At 38.2% G+C, this 22407-nt stretch overlaps 1 protein-coding gene across 1 annotated transcript; it reads right to left on the bottom strand.

The window, feature by feature from the left end:
- Nucleotides 1-598: 598 nt before the first annotated feature.
- On the bottom strand, nt 599-22364 carry LOC139139978 (rho-related GTP-binding protein RhoN-like). Its single transcript, XM_070708958.1, has 5 exons — nt 21714-22364; nt 21168-21255; nt 14503-14612; nt 6609-6746; nt 599-3906 (listed from the first exon to the last, which is right to left on the bottom strand). The coding sequence occupies exons 1-5, from the start codon at nt 21831-21833 to the stop codon at nt 3619-3621; spliced, it is 744 nt and encodes a 247-aa protein (XP_070565059.1). The 5' UTR covers nt 21834-22364; the 3' UTR covers nt 599-3618.
- Nucleotides 22365-22407: the final 43 nt, after the last annotated feature.

Raw genomic sequence — 22407 nt, 5'->3', positions numbered from 1 at the left:
GCTGTAAGACATTCCTTGCTCTCTGTGACAACATGTCAATCACCAATTAAATATGCAGATAACGTCCCAGCCAAATTTGTTATCAGAATTGAAAGGTACAAAAAGACGAGTTCGGCAACAACAACTTATGAGATGCAACAACACTTAGGAGATTTTGTAGTCATCACAGTGTTTCAGGTGTCGTGTGTATCAGGGCATGACTTCAGTACTAGGTGATCAACAGATCAGCCCTGGGGTTTTCCCATGAACACTTTGGTTGGTGTTTATTTATTCCTCTGATGTAATAAACATACTTCAGCTGCCACATCTTGACCATAACATGGCATACTCAGTGATCACATTTTTCATTTCACCTTCTGGTGTCTGTTATGTACCCGTATATACACACATTGGAGTTACTTTCATTTAACTGCTTTGTGGGTTCAGAGATGTAAAGAGTTTGGGGCCATCCTTTGAGCAACCAGGGACATTTTTTTGACAAGTTGAGGCCAAAATTATCAGTGAAGACAGACTTACAGCTCTGAGTATACAGCATACCTAAAAACACACACAAAATCAACAATAAAGCTCAGAGAAAAAATTCCCAGACACAACAGAGTACTTTGAAATAACTTTAATGTTACTCACACGACATGAAAATTCACCACTTCTCTCAAAGGATCCATACGGTAGTTAATATTCGTACTTAAATAATTACACTCAAACTACAACATATACTTCTGCATCACTTAAACATAACTTACAATAATGTTTCAGCCTTTTCCTTCACTTGCAAAATTGACAAAATGCTTAGCAAAAAAATTACAGCTCTCTTTTAAAAATGTACATCCAGTTTGCTCGGACCTTTGGAAGAGCTTTCCAAAAGTCTAGAAGTGATTGTAAGTGCATTGAGAGTGAAATTTGTTGACTCGTTCAACATGTTGAAGAAGAAAACAGAATCGATTGACCTTGCTGTGCCCCCCATTACTCTGTGTGGAATGGACCACACCAAAAGACACAATGGTGTCGTTTATGGCTTACAAGATGATGAAACGCATTTTTGGCCATGCCTGTGCAAGACACTTAAGAAGTCATGGTTGGTCAGATGACATACCGTAATTGTCTGGGAACGTATTCTGGTTTATCTGGTCTGCAGCACCAAAGCCTGGACTTGTATTTATGAGTCAAAATGGCGGCAAAAACATTTGTGATGTCGGCTGGATTACTACAGCGCTGTGCTGAGATATGTACTTAAGATATCTGCTACGTCAAAGTTTTGGTTAACTTCAAAAAACAAATGTACCAAGTTTTCAACCAATACAGTCCATGTTACTTAATCCAGCTTAACACAAAACACTTCTCGACTGAATCAAACTTATGCAAATATTGTCCACCATTTCTGGACAGCAGTTGTCTTCTGCAAATTTTCAAGGCGGCAAAATGATTCTCGATGAGAACTGTTCATGAAAGTGACCTGTGGATACGATGTGATTGTATTACAAATTGTAAGTACAATATAGATTTCTTATTGATTCTAAATTGCAGTAAACTAGGGTTGAAAGTCCCAGCAGACTCAAAAATTAGAATGTCAACTAACGTGTTCTGTTTGACTTAATTTTCTCCAACCCCAAAAATGAACCTTATCATGTAAGTCCATCATTTGACATTCATACTGATTGCCATAAAAAATCAACTGATTACAAAAAAAATACCAACATCTTGTGCATAATTCAAAGTTAATTTTTCACGTTTTTGTAAATTCTGAGCTGTTTTTAAAACTTAGTGACTCATTTGAGTGATTATGTTATTGCTTTGAAGTGTGAATTTTTTCACAAAACAGTATTCTTCTGTTTGATATATTTTTTGTTAATACTTTTTCATTGACTCCTTCAATGAGCTATTGTGCTATGCCTATATCAACTCGGTAGAAATCAATACTGCAAAATCAGTTCAATTAAATGAATGCTGAGTACTTTCATCTCTTTACAAAGCTCTTGAGATGAGCTATGGAAAACAGTATACACTACTCAAATTGACAAAGTAGTGGAAACTTTTGTGATGTCAACCCATTCTTTTATGATTTTGTTTCAAACACTCATGACAAGTACATAATATAACGGATGACGAAAGGTTTCCTTAACTACGATTTCCAAAATAATAAATGTCAACATCTCAAGAAAAACTGAAAATAGGCTGAAATTTTTGACACAATCACTTAATTAGCAGAGTAAGATCACATTCACTAGCAATCACATACAATCTATATAATTAACTTAAGTTAACCTACATGTACATATACACCTGCTGACTTCAGAAACGGCCTCTCTGGAAAAACTCACGCATGCTTGCTTCTCAACTCACACATCAGTATATAAGTTTTTTGTTTTTTCAAGGTTGGTTGTCATAGACAAGTGTATTATTGCACTACCAGCTGCTGTTTGCATTCTTCACTCCTATTTCTTTTCAAGAGGTCCAACTTTGATTACAGAAAACAATAGGGCTGAACCAAACTATGGTGATGCAAAGGGGTGATACATCCCAAGGTTGTGATCATGAAACCAGAGTCATTCAGATGAAGGTGATGATAAAAGATATGGAAAGATAGACAGTGCTTATGGGTAAAGTAAATGTGAAACATCTACACTGTTTTGTAAACACAGTCACCATTTTGTCTTCTTTGTCCAAGATATTACAATTACCAATTTGAGAAAGCCAAAAGTCGAAAATGACAGATCAATGACAGCACTGAGGTTGCTGTACTCTAAGGCACTGTGTGGTTGAAGGTTGCTATACTTGATGGTCATATAAAACCTATTCAGAGCCCTGAACAAAGAAGTTGACAAGTTCATTGTCATGAATAGATTTGCCTCAGTGACTGAACTAAAAGACTTTGAGTGACCGTGCAGTTCTTTGACGGGACACATGAGCAGTGTAAACGCCCTTGGTAACTGATCACACATGTCAGTTACTGGTAAAAACTTCTGCTAAAGTTGCAGCTATTGTATATATTTTAGGATTCTTTCTCCAGTGGTCCCTCACATGCAGATGTCACCCATCTAGCAGCAAACTTTCGGTTCACCCATAGCATTTTCAAATGTGAGGCTGGAACCCTTTACAAAGAAATGGAGGGATAAAGGCTGACTAATTGTTTAACAGCAACCTTGGTCAGGGACTCCTCACTGAAATCTCGTTACACAAGTACTTCCCCTTTGATGGTGCCAACTTGGTTATATCTGCAGTCCAAAAGTCCTTGCCAGTACCAGGGACAATTTAACAATGAATTGTTGTAGCGGGCAGAGAGTGGCTTATGAAATAACTGATCTAATTGCCAGCACAGTAGTACACTAGATCCATTAACCCTTCAACCTCTGTCTTTTGTAGTATGCGGGTTACCACTGGTAAAGTTCTGGCGCCAGTGTTGAAAACATTGAGGTGTAACCTTTTGCCTTACCAAAACTATCTCTTCACCCCGATCAATTTTCTTTCGCGGACTTTGAAGAACCACAGCTGGTAGTACAAACGACGTTTAAATAAATGTGCTCTTTCTTGAAATAATGTAAATACTGGTATGCGGCAAGTACGTTACAATTTGAGTTGTATACAGTCCTCTTTATAGATTCTGTGCGTCGCATTCACTTTTTACATGACCACACAGCTTTTGTTCAACTTATTGCCGTCCTCTGTAGACTGCAGTACTGTACTCTTGACACGTACTCTGTGATGCGTGAGATCGCTCTCGCTCTTTTTCCGTCTGAAAGAAATTGTTCTCGGCTGAGTCGGCAGTCCTTTAAGAGATTTGTGGAGGCTAAGTTTTCCCATGGATGCAAGTGTGGCAATTTCAAAGACTTCTTTGACGCTTGATCGTGAGTTCTTCGCTGAACATTCCACAAAGGCTGCTGCGCCAATCTTCCTCGCCACTTGTGTACCCTAAAAAATATGCAAAAAAAAAAATGATGAAATTTTCCTGCAATTTGTACATCTAACCACATTACAATTTGGAGATATCTCCTATTCAAGAGAATTATAATCTCATGCTGTAAGAAAAACAATGATATTTCCTTAGGCTAAGCCAATTGTTATGTAAAGTTCTGATCTGTACCAGACTGCATTGTGCAGTATGTCATATTTTCCCACGCACACAATGTGAAGTGAACAAGCTACTGTACAATAGAATATAAATCATACATTATTGTTTGTGTGGAACTCATACAAGCTGAAGCTACAAGAAGGACACAGTCTCATAAAACACGGTCTTGCATGCACTCATCAAAAAACTGAACAAAAAACGCTTTTTTTGTTTGATGAGCTGTGGTTCAAAGCTGGTTTAACTTACAATGCATTCACATGTCAAACTGACATTTTATTTGCTCAGTTCAAACTATAATGGTTGTGTTCAGACCCAATAAAATTGCCTTAGTGGTACTTGTATCAGCTTTATCTAGGCTGATAATTTTATCTTTTTTCTCTATAAACGCTCTCTTCTATCAACTCCCATGGGGTTTTTTCTGTGTCAGGGTTTTTTTTGTGTCAGTGGCTTAAAATTCAAATGATTAATAGCAGATTGACCCTGTCATGACCTGTGAGGTAAAGGTGATTTGTTGGGTAGAATTTGTGTAAACATCAAGTATCCATCCACAGACGTCTGTTTTTCTACATGAAAATATAATAATTGCTGGTGATTTAAAATTCATTTCCTGCTAAATCTGCTATAGATATTCAACAACAATGTGTGACAGACTTACATTACTCTGCCGGAGTCTATCTGTCTTTTACTACAGTGTTTTAAATTTTGAATGACGCTGGGATGGGAGAGTCAGCTTCTTGTAGGACAGAGGCAATGACCGGTCACTTGTTGTAAATTGGTGACATAATTTCTTTTCTCACCTGTTTACACGCAAAAGGAAACAGCAACAGCCCGTGGGTGTTTCCAAGATAATTAATGACTTTAACAACAGGGAGCTTGTCAGTTAAGCGAGACAAGCCTTCATTACCGAGACTGTGGCACAAAAACTTTTCACCAATTAAACGTTTTATCGGCTAAAGATTTAGCTGATGACATTTAGTAGTAATGGAATGTTTTCATAGAGATTTAGCAAAGAATGAGCAAAGACTTTAAATTGGAACAATTACAAGAACCTGTCAGTCGGCAGTGCCTGATACCGATAACCTTATTGACTGTCTAGATACTGCTTTATAATTGGATTTGTATTCAAAAGCATGTCACCATATGCTGAACTTTGCAGACCCACTTTTTCAAATTTTGGACAAAACACAAACAAAATATGATGACACTGATATAAAATATGATGGATAACGACATTTATTATAGTTTCTGATATGGCATGCCGCTGCTGCTAGCTTGATGGTTTCGGAACTAAAAGGTAGTTCAGTTGCCTGTGACATATATGTATATATATTGATAGGGAATAGACTGAACACAGTCTTTCCGCCTACAGTCGGAGAGGACTCAAAAGAATTCTATCATTGCCTGGAAAACCTATCCAATTGAGTTTCCTGCATATTGTTACTTCAGTTCAACAACTGAAATATGTTTTCAAAAGCGGCAACTGGGACAGATGAATCATTAACAGCTTACAACATGCACTGGTTGTGTTTACCGACCCTTTTTCTTTGAATTGACGATGTTGGAACTGCGTGACGCGATGACGTCACATGGCTATATGTACAATGGGTCCATTCTCCACCCTGACTGACACGTACGCCCTGCTACGCATGGCAAGCAATAGTCAGGACAGTATAACCACAAGTTGATGCAATAGCTAACCATGATTTACTGCGAATAATTTAAACCAAGGAAGAGGCGTGCTGATTTATAATTTGGTCTTTCTTGATTGTAAGACGAAGACAATCGTTTTTCTATAGCAAAAGTGTTCACAAAATATTTTTCACAGTGATTTTTTTTTTCAACACACACAGCTGCTTGGTCGGTAGAGCTTAATCTTTCAATGTCTATCTTGTGAAAAAGTTACAAAGCAGATTCATCAGGTTACAATTGTGAGGCCTTTGACTGAACTCTGCATTACTTGCACAGTTCACATACATGGCATATGTTCACATGAGGGAAGTACGTTATCAGCACTTTTTATTGGAACAGAGCCACAGATGAAATGTTCTCACAGTCAAATCCTCCAGTCAAGGGATATTTTTACACCACTCTTTGCAGCAAACAGACCGACTCTTCAATTTAAATGACTCTCGTTCCAAAAGAGCAAACTGCAATGCTAAGCACTGCAGGGCTTCAATATTGTATGACTGAAATATCCATCCATCATGATGTGGGAGTAAGATACTCATTCCGAATGGGGTACAAATTTTCCTGGAAACAGTACATTTGGGGGTGTTTGTTGTTATCTCAGTTTTGCTAAGTGACAGTTAAAATCTATGTAAACATATTTCAACATTAGGTCATGCAATGCGGGTATATACAGATTATAGACTCACACACATCCGGTTACAAATTTCCAGCTTCATGCCTGGCTCTGGAAACCTAACAAAATACTTTCTTTGATTTCCGTTAAAAATACCTCTTTCAGAACTGCTTGACAATTACGCGGGGAGTGGCTGCACGTTTTCAGACTTTGCTGATTAATTTCCATCTTGACACTTACCCTTTCATGTGTGAGTGAGATCTGTCTTTTCTTTGCAAGTTCTGTTATGATGTGGATGTCATTCCGGAGATCTGATTTGCAACCGACTAAGACAACTGGAATTCCGGCTGAACAGTAATTCCTCACTTCAGGATACCACTGAGTAAATAAAAAAAATATAAAGGCATTTAAGAATTAGTTCACAGTTATACAGAGACAAAGTTAGCATACTGAAGCTGCAGCCAGGTTAAGAAAAATACACAGCTAAAAATTCAGACAACAGGATGTGATATTCTATTGTGACATATCTACGTCACTCAGTTTCAGTAGCATTCTGTATGTGAAATATATTATAATTTAATAAAAACCAGGTGTTGCTGTAATCCGCTAAGATTGACATCTGCAGAAACAACATATCCTATGATTTACATAAACCTACATCATACTAAAATATTCTCAAAGACATGACCCAAGATTTAATGCTCTGATTTTTGACATCAAAATGGTAGTCTATTTTAGACTTGCAACAAATTTTCATCACTTAAACTTTCATTACTAGGTCATTCCACTGACGTTATCAACATCCTGACACGGGATGATCATGCAGGGTCATCGCGAGGTCACTGACGTAACAGCCACGCCATACGTAAACTTAAACCCGGTTGATAAAGGTTAGAAGACAGGAAGATCTCTGAAAAGATCTCCATTAGAAATACAATTTGAAAAACACAAATGGCTAGCAATGTTCTTCACTTCAGATGCCAGAACTCTTATTTTGCTAAAAACTTGTCATGCATGTCAATCCACTGCACTCCTGTTTTTTCTCTTCCTTATTCCGCAATAAACATGTCACCCCCTCCCTGGGGGATGTAGATAAACTAGGAATGTTTGTTTGGGGAGAGATATAAAATATTGTTTCACCTCTGGCTGAGGTTGAACAAACAGAAGAGGACACCAGGAAAAGCAAGAGGATACAAAAACAACAATGTGGTATTTTCAACTTTCGCATCACTGCTTCTCAAACCTCTAAGCCATGCAATTTGTTCTGCTTAATGCCAATGATTAAGCGGAGCTCTGTCAGGGGTGGGGGTTGAAGAAGCTGCAGGTGAAATGTCCAGGACACATTGAGAAACAGGTAGACGTTTTGTGGTTCTTTGAATCTTTTATAAAACTTACGATTATCATGAGTCAAGACAACTTTTAAGCAGTGGGCTAGTAACATTCATAGATGCAACTGGACCTGACTAAAACTCTGAATTCGTCTCACTTTAATGTTTTACCAAATAGACCTTAACATTAACCATAAGGCATATATGTGCATATATCAAATGTCCAAACTAGCAATTACATGTCAGGTACTGGAATTTGTACATGTTTCACACTAAGCATGAGAAATTCTGATTTATTGATGAAAACTTATGCAATAGCTGCCTATTTTAAGAATCTGGTGACATGAAAAGGAAAAGAAAGGCCAAACGGATGTGTGTACACCGCTGAAAAATGCAGACAGCAAGAATAGTTCTCTCCTGTCGCGACGTTTGCTTTGAGCAACCAACATACCATGGAACAAGACAGAGTAATTATCTTTTCTCTCTTTCCCTCCAAATTGATGGTGGTGTGACACCCACTTGGAGAGTTCTGTTCACGTCATATCAGCCATGAACACAGAGATAATTTTTAACCCGACAGGATAGTCTCGTGACTACAGTATAAATAGGATGTAATGGGCTTACTGCCAGAAATGCCGATAGCTAATCTGCCATGCGTCAGCAGCAAACCACTCTGAACTGTGCATGTAGCCCACATCGCCTGACGAGCCCAGAGAAAAAAGTTTGCACAGAGAAATCGAAAAAAGAAAGTCAATTTATTCTGGGTTTAAATCTCGTACAAAAGTGCTCAGTCAATAGGAAATTGATTTTTCTATTTTCTTTGTATCAAAATTTGCATGACAAGATACATGTGGTTTCCAAGGATACTCCTGAAGGCGAGGCTGTAAATTGATGACCTCCATTGAGTGGGGTTTGCTAATTGAGGCTGATAGCGTTTTCACTTCTCACTTCAAGCGGATGTTTTGGTGTGAATGTCACATTTACTAGAGGAAACACCAAAGAAAATATCACATGTATAGTGAAGGGCATGGTGTGCCAATTCAAATTCTTGTACCTAATAAGGACAAACAGGTAGACATGATATCAAAGTGATCAGTCTAATGGTCAAACGTGAATTTACAATTGTTAGGTATTTCAGGAATTCTGTTATGCTTAGGAATACAACAATTTTAATTTTTTAAGGGGGAAGGGGTGAATAGGCAAACAGGATATCAATGCAGTCAAGTCTTGGTTCAACATGAAATGATGTAGAAATGTGGAGAACACTGAACTTAAATTTGTTTGGTATTTTAGGAATTTTGTTTAATTTCAGAATACAGCTATGTTGACTTGCAATGCGGCTGATGGGGGGGGAGGGATTGATGGGAGGTTGTGATCTGATTGTGAGTATGAGCCAATCCACTGTGCACACATATCTGTGAGGAAAAAGTTTCCGGTTATACATTTTGATATTCAAGCTATACTGGAAAAATACCAAATTGATGTCTTGGAGACCAGTTTATAATAGAGTACTTTGTTCTTCTCAAAAAATCTCTGTGATTGAAAATTAAATCTGAAACCACTTCAATCAGATGGACTGGCAGTCTCTGCACTCTACAGAAGGAATATACAAGTTCTTGTGGTTAACTGGCTGTACAGGGCAAACGCCATGAATTCTATGTAGGAATTAAACAGCTGTTTTATACATCATTCTCACGTGGGAACAAGTTAGCCATTAAATCTAAACTGTTCTGTCCTTAATTCCAACATCAGTGAAGCATATCTTTATCACAGATATTTGACATTTTTAAACATTTTCATGACAGTTTCATGTAAGCCCCCTTGTTTGATGGATTTTACATGAGGACAGTCAAATGCCCTTGGGTAAAATGTTTTGTCTATTTTGAATTATCTAAGAAGTTATTGGTTAGAACCTTGACACATGCATGTACTAAAACCATCCACAGACTGTTTTTTTTACATCCTACCATAAAACCTACCAATAACTCTGCTTAAAGCCAGATAAGATAAAGAAAATGAAATGTCTGGTTTTAGGTAGTGCTTGGGGGCAGATTTTCTGACACTGAAAAGTTTACATTTTCTGGTCTGTTCTGGTGTAAACTGGTTTTGAAGCCTGTGGACTAAACAAAGCTTTCATCTTGTTTTAGAAAAAAATTAAAAAATACATTGTTTCTCATAGAGTTAACGCACTGGTTAGCCATTTTGAATTTCAAAAATTGATAAATTTTACGTAATTTAATTGATTCTCTCATACTAAACTTTGCATAGCGGCTCCTGACTTTAATTCTAGATTATAAAAGACAATAGCTCAACATGTGAGCAAATGTTACAACTTTCACTTTCATGGAATGTACTTCCGCGAGCTATACATGTAGAATATATGCTAATGAGCTACAAGTCCCAAGCTAACTCCTTGGATAAACTGCATTTCTCAGCATCAATATGAGATTTTATTTTACACTATTATGCACGTGGCCAACGATATTTCTGTTCATGGTTGTCTTTAGAAGGTGCCACAATCCATGATACAAAGAATATGGATACCACAAAAACTGTTCATTTTATCACCGGCATTTTATGGCCTATACTTTAATCCCACCAATCTGCATATATAAGGGATACATGACAAAAGAACTTGCATTCCAGTTGGTGTTTGAGCAATTTCCCTTTCAGGAAGATTATGGTTGAACAACAATTAGGAAATAAACAATTGGCTATGACAATCCCTCAATTTCCTCAACATCTTTACTGCCCTGCTTCCAATGTATCTTAGGTATTAAATTTATTTCTCTCCTGGGACAGCTGGATCTAATTCTAGGAGGCTTCATCCATTTGAACGATGCATTTGGGAACTGTGGTCAAGTTTACCCAACACAGGCTTGAATAGCCATTGTTGAGTTAACTTTGTAACGGAACAAGTGTAATCTTTACACAGGTCAATTCCCCAACAGAATATACATTAATAGATTACTGAAACTCTAATTTTCTGCGGTTTTTACTTTCAAGAGTTACAGGTGTTCCGCCCCCTGGTATTGTCACGGCAACAATGCATAATCTTCCGGATAGAGGTTTGGCGGTAAAACACCCTGTTTTCACTCCGTCTGTATAGGGTCCAGAAACACCACACCCAGTCTAATCCTCCTGAAAGCCAGATCTCTTTCTTGCAGTCTTTCCCAATTGTCCCAGTTTCTCTCCAATCTTTTGTGAAGCTCCTTTTCAGAGAACAGCTGTCCTATACGTGCATTGTTGGGCAAGTCTATCTGTTCACACGCTGCTTTAACAATACTTTGCAGTTGGATGTGTCTTGTGTTAGGAAACAGAAGTTTACTTGAAAAGAGCCATAAATTGAAAACAGTGGCTATTGTCATGTACTGTTGAGCTTTATTTTTCAAAGTTTATAACTTTTTTGAAGTTTCAATGGCATTTTGAATGTGCTTTTTTAAAGTTTCCAAACAGCACGTAGGCATTTGCAGTGCTCCAATTCTCTCAGGGCACTAATCTGACAATTTTAAATGTTCATTTACAGAAAAGACTTATTCAATCTTTACAGTCTCTATCATGTTTTATGGCTGAACAATTTGCAGCACAACTAAACTGTACATATGGAATTCAAGAGCAATTGCTTCTTAAGTACTGTGCATTGCTTAGGTGTGATAGATGACCTGTCATTGTCATGGTTGTGTAACTTTACTGTTTTATTGCAGTTTATCTGATTTGACAATTGCTATCTCATATTGACACATAAGATGTTACACAGGGTATGAAAAGCTACATTCGCACTTGATATCCTAACAGCATATCTGAAACCCAAGTACATGTGTGATAAGCAAGATATTTCATTCAGACCATAGCAGAGTGCATGCATGTATGGTTCCATTCAGCAGCATTGACATGATACAGCTCTGAAATTTTACAACACTAGGAGTCAAAAGCTTCCATTCACAAGTCACTGGAAAATTCAAATGACGAAAATCTAAAAATGTCTCATAATGCTTAGTACACTGGACGTTCCGATATCCTTCATTCTCCTGGCAACAGACCTCATCAACAGGAAGAGGGGCTGTAATTCCAATGTGACATCCTGCCGGCCCAGGGCAACCCTGGCAAACCTGACCTCTGCATTTCCGATCCGAAATCCAGGGCTTCAGCGACACAATGCAAGGGGAAAAATGTTAACCCTTGTGATGGTCAAACAATCAGAGAGTCCTTAAAAACAGGATCTGAATCCAAAACAGCATGCTGGCTTTCTTTGCAAAGGGTTGAAAAACTTTTGGAAGGATGGGAAGTTCAATAAACCTACTCTTGTTGTGTACACTGTATGGATGTACACAACATTTCACAGTCCATTGGCAGGACACCAAAACAACAGCCAAGAAGTTGATGTGTTGACAGTGGAGTAAGTGTTAAATATCTAATGAATATCTTATCAGCAAACATCTCAGTGTTACCCTGTACTCCTCATACATCCTAGACTAGCTGTCAATATTTGTCCTGTAATTAACATCCCACCGTGAAATGGTGAAATGGCCTGAAATGTGCAATTGAACTCCAAAGAATGGCTTGAATTAATTTGCTTTTGTGATCCTCTATGGAAAGAATTAAAAGTTAAAAGAAGAAAAACAAATGGTCCAGTCTCTGAAAATGTATGAATATTTATGATTTTTAGGAAAACATTTTCAAAGTTTTCAGCATTCCAGTGTTAATCAAGTGAAAATTAGTTCCATTGTGGGTTTTAATGAGGAAAACAATAAGATTTAAAGCCCAGAGGACTTACAGCTGGTTTAAAACCAAAAGAAATTTCCAGTCACACAGAATAAATATTTAGCTAGGTGCATTGTTGAAAGGGAAAGTGAACCAACATAATCCCAGATATGGCAAAGTTCAAACAACACTCTTCCGTTTGAAGTAACTGCAGATGAGCCAGGTATGAAATGATCAAACACTCTAGCAGTAACTTGAATGAAGTGGTGTGCACAGGTGCTCTGAAATCCTACTGAGTATCATGGAAAAATCCTCAGTTTCAATTTTCCTTTTCAACCAGTGCATGCCTGTAACAGGCTACAGACGGTGACATGTACCTCTGATATCTGTCAATCTTACCAAGTATTCTACTCAAACAAAGAGTCAGACCCACTGAATACCAAATTCTGGGTGAGTTTCACAACTTAAAAAGTGAAACAGCTAATTCTACATCATCAAGACTTAAAAGGTGTTAGCATGACAGGAATAATGAACAAGCTCTGTCACCAACCTCGCTTTGTCTAGAAAAACGTGATAGTGCTCCGATGTCACTAATCTGATAACCCTCTTAATAAGCGGTATTCCCGGAATGCCAAAGGACAATGTTGGAAAAGATACAATCCCGCACCAAAGCATGGTCTCCTGCGATCGAATGCCCTACATCTCTGACAGCTATTATATCTCAAACCCATTTGGTTTTACTTTATTTATTTGTCCAAGTCATGTAAGAATGTCCTTATGTTGCTGCAGAAAGCAGACATGCTGATAAAAGTCCTTGCCGTTCATCAGGGTTTTATGGTTCCCGGCCCCAAATACCTCTGGGCTGTGGCACTATTTCCCATGGTAACCAAACCCACAACAGCTATTAATATAAATCACTACAACCATTGACTTCAAAAGTGTGAAACAGTGACACACACAACTGGTAAAAAGTCACATACCAGAGGTGTAGTGTTTGTTGGAGCATTAACAGTGTCTTTCTACATGACATTAACAATTTAAGCGAGAAGGAAACTTTAATAGGACTTGAACCCATTGAATTTAATAACCACCTTCAAAAACAGTGCTTTCTGAACTGTAATTTTAACTTTGAGAGTAATTTGTCTTCAAAACGAGCATTAACGTCCTTAAAATTTCACGGTCAAATTCATGTGCATGACCACCCGACAGGAAACCTTCGACAAAAACATCGTGTTTGTGAAGTCTTTTTGACGTCAGCTTTGACATTGACATGATTGATTTTTTCACATGGGACATTAACACCACCAAGGTATTCTATTTCAAAATAAAGTTTCAACACATTACACGACGAGTATCATACTTTAAGTCGTGTGTTGCGTACCGATGCGGATTAAGACATGCTATATCCTACTGCTTTAATTAAACCCTTCTCATGGTTAACCCAACGCAATGCCACTTTCAAGGTGTTTATTATGTATTCATCTACGTATTGAGCTTCACTCAAGGTTTTCTTATTTTGGTTTTAATCCTTTCCTCATGAATATCTCAGTACATACAATAAGGCTGTTAAACTTTACAATCAAATACTATTAAATGGACACTTCAGTTTTTAAAACCAAATGAAACCAACTAGTATCCGGGCACTGCAGTCAAATTTCATAATTCATTCAGTAAAAACTTTCTCTTCACAGTCTATCAATTTTGTAATACTTGAGATATATTTCACTGCTTCAAATTCAATGAAGAGATGCTATTGATTTCATTCCTGACGTTTCCTGCCATAACAACATTGTTTAACAATGCTTTAAATTACACTTTTTCCCTCTCTCACTTCATCTTTAGCCGTCCAATGACAGCCACTTTACACATCAGTTGAGTAGAAATTGTCATTTGGGTGTATCCCTTCACAGTATCACTTCCTCTAATTTACATCAATCAATACATCCACTTTCACCCATACAACAACTCAACCACCCCTCCAAATTTACAATAGTTCACTCTGCTTGTGAAAAAACAGTTAGTTCCACTGCGTTACAGGGGGAGAGGTGAACATCCTGTGGTGAGCAGATGTACAGCACAATGTCCCATTGAGGCAAGGCACTCACCTTTTGTAAAACATTGTCCAGTGACTCAGGCAGACTGATTTCATAACAGATGATGACACAATCACACTCTCCATATGCCAGGGGTCTTACTGTGTCATAGGGGGAACAACCTGAGTGCAAAATAGAAAAAAGAAAAAATACAATTATTGGTATGAATGTACTTTAAGTTGACATCACCATTCTCTTGGCCTGTTGTTAGCCTCTATTTCTAAATATGCACGTGTAACTGACATAAAACATCTAATTGGATGGATGGATCTTGTACTTTTGAATATGTAATCCGATTGGCAAGATTTTGTTCTAATCTTCCTATTTTGAATTTTCGCTGAATAGATAATCACTAAAGATGAAAAAATAATATCATGGTAATATTTAAGCTGGCTTTGACAAAGCATGACTCTGCCGCACTCAGGTGCATACAAAGAAAATTTCAAACATTACATAGTTATCGGCAATAGGGAAACTGCCAACTAGTCAATGTTCACTACTGAAAACCAAACCAAGGAGGATCATAAAATTAATCATTGTCAGTGAGCTTTTGAATCGGATACAATAATTCAGACATTTCTTCTTAGAGTTACACTTGTTTATCAAAATGTGGAGGAAATGTGCCATTCAATGCAAGGCCACTGATTTATGAATATTCATATATATATGGATGCAATTTACAAGTATGTGCAAACATTGGATTACTACCGTAGTATACACACTGGTAGCTACAGTACAAGTTCATTAAAAATTTACAATTAACAATGAAACACTGATCATTTACACTAAAATAAATTTTATGACAATTTATCTGTTAAAATTTGCATACAGTTGTCTATTGGTACCAGTACAATACACTCCATACGCGAAGAATTAGCAGTTGCATTTTTTTATTAATTAATGACAAAGCCTATCTTCACCGAGGTCACTAGATGCAATTACATGTAACAGGAAAGGTTCTCAAATTCATCCGATGGTGGTTCACACAATAGCACCATCTCTGTCGGTTTCTATGGAAACTGGGGCCAATTATCCATTATCTTTTGTATCAGAGTGAAACGTAAACACTTTTCCCTGATTCTCTTCAACAATGGTGCCTATCATTTGAACAGAGGCAGGTCTGAAGTGAAGTGTGTCAATTATCACAGCTAGTGCATGTTAGCCCAAGTATACGTCACATGCACCAACAGGAAAATTTCAAATCTCTTTGTCTGACTTGTGTATTGTAATACGACTCAGTACTGCCATTCTAGAGAACACATTTTTATGAAATTATGAAAATATTGTGCTTGAATGGGAAACAAAACATGTTCATACTAATACAGTTTGCAGTTATTAGTCTGAATTCTCTTTTGTTCTTTTGTCTTTTGAATCAGACAGTTCATACAATATTTCTAGACATGTTTTCATTTTTTGTCTACATTTTAATCCCATCATTGTTACGGAAGATAGGGCAAATCACCTTTACAAAAACACAATATATAGGCAATAAAAAACTGTAATTCTTTGGTCACTGATACAATTTCATTCAGTGATTTATAAATGTTCACTTTTTAGAAGTGACGATCTTACATATCTGATTAATGACAGTGTGATAAAGTCACTGGTTTCTGTTCACTGAAGATACAAAATATCACTTAAAAACTTTGTAGCAATTTCCTGAATCAATGAGCAGGTTAATGGCAGTGTAGCAGTTCTTGTGGCAGTTTCTATTCACTGTTGATACAGAACACTTTGTCTCATACTTTGTAGCAATTTACTGGATCCTCATTGCACAAAATAAATCATCAACTGTGTAAAAATTTTCCTAAAGAATGAGTCGACTGTTAATCTTTTCGCTAAAAAAAATTCAGTGTACTGTGTAACTCTGCTCACCGAAGACAACCTGTCACTTTTGATCATTGATCATATCATGTGACCTCTTGGTCAGGATTTCAACACAAAGAAGATGAACCACTTCTGTTCACCGACCGTTAACCTATTTTTTGATTTTTTTTTTCAGGATGTCCTGCATCTACTTGATAGATGTCACAGTAAATGACAAGCAACACGTCACAGGGATGGGTGGCAGAGGTCGAGTCACGATAAAAGCAGACAGACGAAATTTCAACAAAGGTGGGATCTGTTCTAATGCAGTACACGTAGCTGTCTTTTGTACACATACAACAGGTTCTTTCCTGAACTGAAATGTAAAGACTGGATCTGTTGTGACTCAGGTTTCAATGTAAGAACTGAACTGGCTGTATTTACTTTGCAAGACTGGAAATATAGTGAGAGGTTCGGTTAAGTCACAACAAAATTTACATGTTTCTGTGAATTTTTAAATGGAATTTATACACAAATTGAAAAGCGACGAAAAATCCTGAAGTTGAGTTGGAAACTTTCTCAACATACCTACCAACAAAGTTTATAACATTTTTTTGCATTGGTTACAATTACACATCTGTGCGGAAATAGCATTGCTACCATGTGCACTAGCAGTGTCTGAATGCCACCATTTACTGGCCGACTCCCGGCTCAATTCTTCCAGTAAATGAACCGCACTTGAAACTCTATCTCTGAAGTAGCCAGTTTGTGGTCGAGCACTTTACCTCTTTAGGAATAGTGGATTTTGAGTACATTTCAACATTACTTGAAATTTCTCCAAAAAAAAGTTTTGTCAACAAGAATGCTGTATGAGTGCTTTTATCACCACCATCCACTTTAGAACATAGAGCTGATTGATCACAGCTAATAGTTAGGTACATTGAGGTGAATGACCAAGGTGATTCACGCCAACCTTTACAAACAAGGCGTGGTTTTCAATCCCTTTGTTTGCCAGAGGCCCTGGTCACTTTCTAATTCAAGTATCAGAGAATCATTGTCACCTGACTAGTAAACTACAAGTTTTACAGCTTCCGGTCAATAGTGTCTACTATCAAAAGGCCCTATCCATGGTCACACTGGGTACATAAAGTGTCCTTTATGAGCTGTCATTAATTAACAAGCTTGTCACTTTGATGTTTCTGTTGATATTTTCAGATTAATACTACACATTAGTTGGTATTAATGACTGTAATTTAGTTCCAAAGTGATGGTTGTAGTCCCTACTGATACTTAGATCTTGTTCACATTGGCGACCCAACTGAAATTTGGGCCGACGCAAAATAATTGTCCTTTTGGGATTAAATTTGGTCCGTGTCCACACTTACCGGTACCAGAATTAGGGCCGACGTAACTTTACCTTCCTTTGTGACCTCTGACCTGTCAAGGGTCAAAATGGCGCATTTGAATATGGCACGCTGTTTCTACTGTTCATGATTTTCCTGTGTTTTTACGCACAAGAAGGGCAAATATGACTACCACTCACCCTTTTAATCATCGGAGAGATCTTCACCATTTATTGGATGAGCATATGGTATATATAAGACCGCGGTGGAGAAATAACCAGTGCGCGGCATTTTTGACATGCCCCTCTAGGCTATTACGTGCACTGTGGAATCGAATGACATGGTCTCGTTGCGGAACAAAGGTTGGTGGGAAGTTCAGCGTACATGGGATGATATTAAAATGTAAAGACTGGATTGAAAACTTTCGATAGGTGTAAACTTTAGTTTCAAACGTCGTTTGTTTTGTGCGAATAGTGTGACTAGTTCAACTTCGATCCATAGCGGAGGCCTGGTCAACTGGGACCAGGGCCGACGTAACGTGTCCACACTGGCGATTTGCGTCGGACCAAATTTTGCGTCGGCCCTGAGTCGGCCCTGAACCCCCCCTTCTAACCGGGACCAAACTGAGTCGGCCCAGGGCCGACTCAGCGTGTCCACATTGTTTTTTACGTCGGCCCCGGCCCTGGTCGGACCTGGGCCGACGCAAAGTCGTCAGTCTGAACGTACTGATATACTTAGATGAGAGTTCAAAAAATTATGTCCTGTTTTTTGCTAGAAATAATGATGTTTACTGTAGGGTCATTGATAATCTGTACGCCTACAATTTTTTTGTGAACAATACCTCAATACATGTCACTCTGGCACTAGTCTCTGTACTCAGTGGGTTAACTCACTGCCTTAAAAATTATATCTCTTTTATTTTTAGCTTGAGAAATCTCAGACCAATAATTCACTGGTCAATACCCCAGTTTTTCATTTTCCAAACCTGGCTAAGGTCTTGACTTTTAACACAAATCAACTTCCAATTACTCACATTGAAATTCTGAAGACAAGGACCTCAAAACCTTGGTGTATGAGACTTTGGCATTGATCCTTTTCATGACTATCCCTTTAGGCTATTGTTAACTCTTCTCAAACACACATACAATGGCTGTCAAATGCTGTAATCCACGTCCACAGGGGAAAACGAATTGAAAGGCATCGCAATAAAATTGTCCTCGATTTGCCTTGACCGCTGTGCTGCAGAGTTCATAGGAAGAAGCCATGTCTCGTTTTTCTGATCTTTCTGTATTGAATTTATGAACAACCGACCGGACATCTCTTGGACATACAATACTACTTTACTATTTTCACCTTGAACAGCATGTAACATCATTGAGCTCTTTCTTTTAGCTCAATGGTTTTATGATATGTAGCAATCCGAGAACATATTCGATAATGTTGAAAACTCTACTCAATCGCAAATACGCTACTGTATTATTATTAAAAATTTGAGTTTCAAAGGGGTAATTTCTGCATCAGATTTAGCTCACTAACATGAATTTTGGGAAAAACATGAGCATCAAAAAGGTAACTATAGCCATGGACGTCCATACTATAGCAGTATAATAGTACTTGAACAACAGTTATAGCTCTGCTATCAACACCAAAATCTCTTAAGAGACTACTGTTTGAGTAAATAAACATACTTTTAAAAATAATTATCTCAAGGTTGGAGTATTTATTAGTTTGAGCACCTGGTTGCCTTGACCCAGAGAGGAGATATTTATTTTTCATGTGAACTTGGCAAATACAGGGACATGTTTGAGGGTTTCGGGTTAAGGAGTATGTGTAATCAATCACCTAAAACTTGACTGTCAAACTAGTCTGCAGATTAGGTCTTTAATTCACAGTGTATCTTTTCCCAACCCCTGGTGGTGTGTCAATTAAATTGTTAGAAGGTGCGAAAGCACTTTCTAACACAAATATTTGGTGAAACTTTATAGCTGTTTCTGACCCAGGCCAACTTTTAACCCACTACTCGTGTTGCTTTTATATTGAGTCAAGTCTTGAAGACCTGCAGCGCGCGCTGTTTGCAGACCTATGACGCACTTGCTTAAAATCTGATCCCTTCCATGAAACTGGACTTTGGCTTCATGTTACTTTTTCTCTGTCATAAAGCATAGGCATGCTATATGTATTCCGGAACAGAAACTTCCTCCAGACTATTTTTTTCTAAGTCTGGAATGTGCATATTGGAATCATGGAAAAATCCTGTGATGCGGCCAGTGCCTTGAATTCTAAGTAATTACGGATAAACACAGGAGCCAGCTCATTATGCAAACTGTGTTTTCAATTTAAAAATAACTTGCAAAGAGAGAATAACAAGAAAATTACTCATGTTAGAAACATTGAAACGGTTGATTCAGGAGAAAGTCATGAACTCTAATAAATGAAACAACATGAAGCCTTCTGAAGGCCAATTCTAATCAATTATGTATAGTCAGCCTTGATGAATATCGTGCCTTTGAGATCCAATTAATAAGACTGGTGTCCTTCTGATTTATGTTCTTGTCTTGGAATATCCCCCTTTCTACATGTTCAAGGAGAAATATTAGCATTATTTCGTCTCTGTTTTCTTTGTACTATTCAGTGCAAGCTAAATTTAGCCATTTGACCTTGGACTTCTCCTCTTTTTTAATCCCTTGCTTGTGAGGAGCTCTGGGAACAGTTGGAGCTTGGCCACCTCCGCTGCCCTGTCTCACATGTAAAACTCTACATTTCAATGCCCGGATGAAAAACACCAGTGGCTGCTCACAAACTTCTTTTAAACAGGGCGCAATATCTCTTCACGTGCCCAAAAAATTCTGAGCCAGACCGTTGTCTAGGTCTGTGATCTACCTGAGGAACACTGCCTAGGGAGGGAACTTGGACGCTTATGAAACAATGGACAAACAGCTGTTCCGTAGGGAACAATACAAGTTGTTACCATGCGGTGATCGCACTCACAGTCTGTGTCGGAAACAACCTTGGCTGTATGCATGAACCACTTTTTTTTCAATAAGTGCAGTCTGCACGTCTGTCTCGGCATTGGAAATTTAGCACCATTTACATAGTATGTTCGAGCGCTAAAACGATCGTCTTTCACACAGAAGTGAATGGGGATGTAAAGCTGTCAGACTTTTAGTCTGTTCCTGTGCTCTACACTTTTACTTTCGAATATTTGTCGCGTCGTTTCGTAAGACGTATTAAAAAGAAGCGCGCTCTAAACTGAGTCTGCCCGGCACCTTCCACACAACACTTCGATCGAAACTAGCAGCCAGACAAGTTACCGGCTGCTCCTCCCCCTTATCGTGCTTATCTGACAACCCGAAAATGCGTGCCGCCGAACGGAAGAAAACCACTGTCTACCCAGCAACCGTGATACGCAAGTAAATACATCACTAATGACTGTGGTGATACGGTTGAATTAGTGACCGGCCATGGGCCGACATTTGCGAGTGAAAATTTAGTCATAAATTTGCAAATCCGGCAAGCACCGTTACCTACCTGACGTATCCCAAATACTTAGGTCGATCCGGTATTTCTCCACTTCAAAGGATGTGGTTTGGTTATCAAATATTGTTGGGCTGTACACCTGGAAAATTGACACGGAACACGAGTTCGAAATGGAAGAGCAGAGTCTGAAAGTTAAACACGCCGCTGTGGTTGACACTGCAGCCCTGCTCTGGCTGTACTTTCATGTTACTTGAATTTTGAAATCGAGAAGCCATGCATTGTATTATAATTTTTTTAATGAAACACCAGAGGACAACAAGAAAGTGAAATATCGACTTGACCGCGAGAGATCCTGAAGGACACTTTATTTATCATATATATCATAGCGCTATATTCATTTTCATGCAAATCTACCATTTCGCTGAAAAGTTGTAAACAGGTTACATCACAAATCTGACCTTTTGCATTTCCTACTGCCTTTATATAGATTCACTGATTCGTTTTTGGACACAAATGTGGTAGATGACTTCTTTTGTAGACCGAGAGGGCAATACCGCGTAAAGTAAAATTCAAATTGAACCTTGATGTGCGTCTTACCTCAGGAAAATATTCCTTGACAAACACGCTCAGCATCGATGTTTTTCCGCACCGTGCGTCCCCGGCGAGCACAATTTTACAGGCCGTTCGCTCCATTACTACCGATCGTCGATAGGCCATTGTGGTAGTTTATACCGTTATTTCATCCACAGACAACAATTTGTTATGCAGCTTTCACTCGTTCCGAGTAGTACCTGGACAAGATTGTGGCTGTTCAATGACTTGTGTTCGGAAACACAAATGGTGATGACGAAAGTGTGTTGTTGATAGTAAAACTAAAGCTTTGTAGACAAGACCAATCCGGTATGAGACTCTTAAATTTGCATATCGAACTGACGCCTACATACCCAAATATGGTAATGTGATGTCATGGGCTAAAAGCAGCCGCTGAGCCATGCTCGCTTGTATCACGGTACGCGGTATACGGACGTGGATACCTATCCTTTATTTGAATCCGGAGCGTACTCTAAAATTTACACGATAGCACGAATAATGATACACTCACTTTGACTGTGTCTATATTTTCAGAATTACTTATTTAATAAAATAAAAAATAATTGTACAGGAAGGCATGAGACCATTTTCAACGTTTCCTCAACGACAAAACTGCTTGTAACTTTGTTTTCACATGCCTAGTCAATGTAACTTGCTTGCGGTCATTAACCTCTAAGGGTTAAAAGTTGATCCAGTCACC

The sequence above is a fragment of the Ptychodera flava genome, chromosome 9 (assembly GCF_041260155.1).
Source record: "Ptychodera flava strain L36383 chromosome 9, AS_Pfla_20210202, whole genome shotgun sequence".
Taxonomy (NCBI): domain Eukaryota; kingdom Metazoa; phylum Hemichordata; class Enteropneusta; family Ptychoderidae; genus Ptychodera; species Ptychodera flava.
This window is presented reverse-complemented; position numbering and strand designations above follow the sequence as displayed.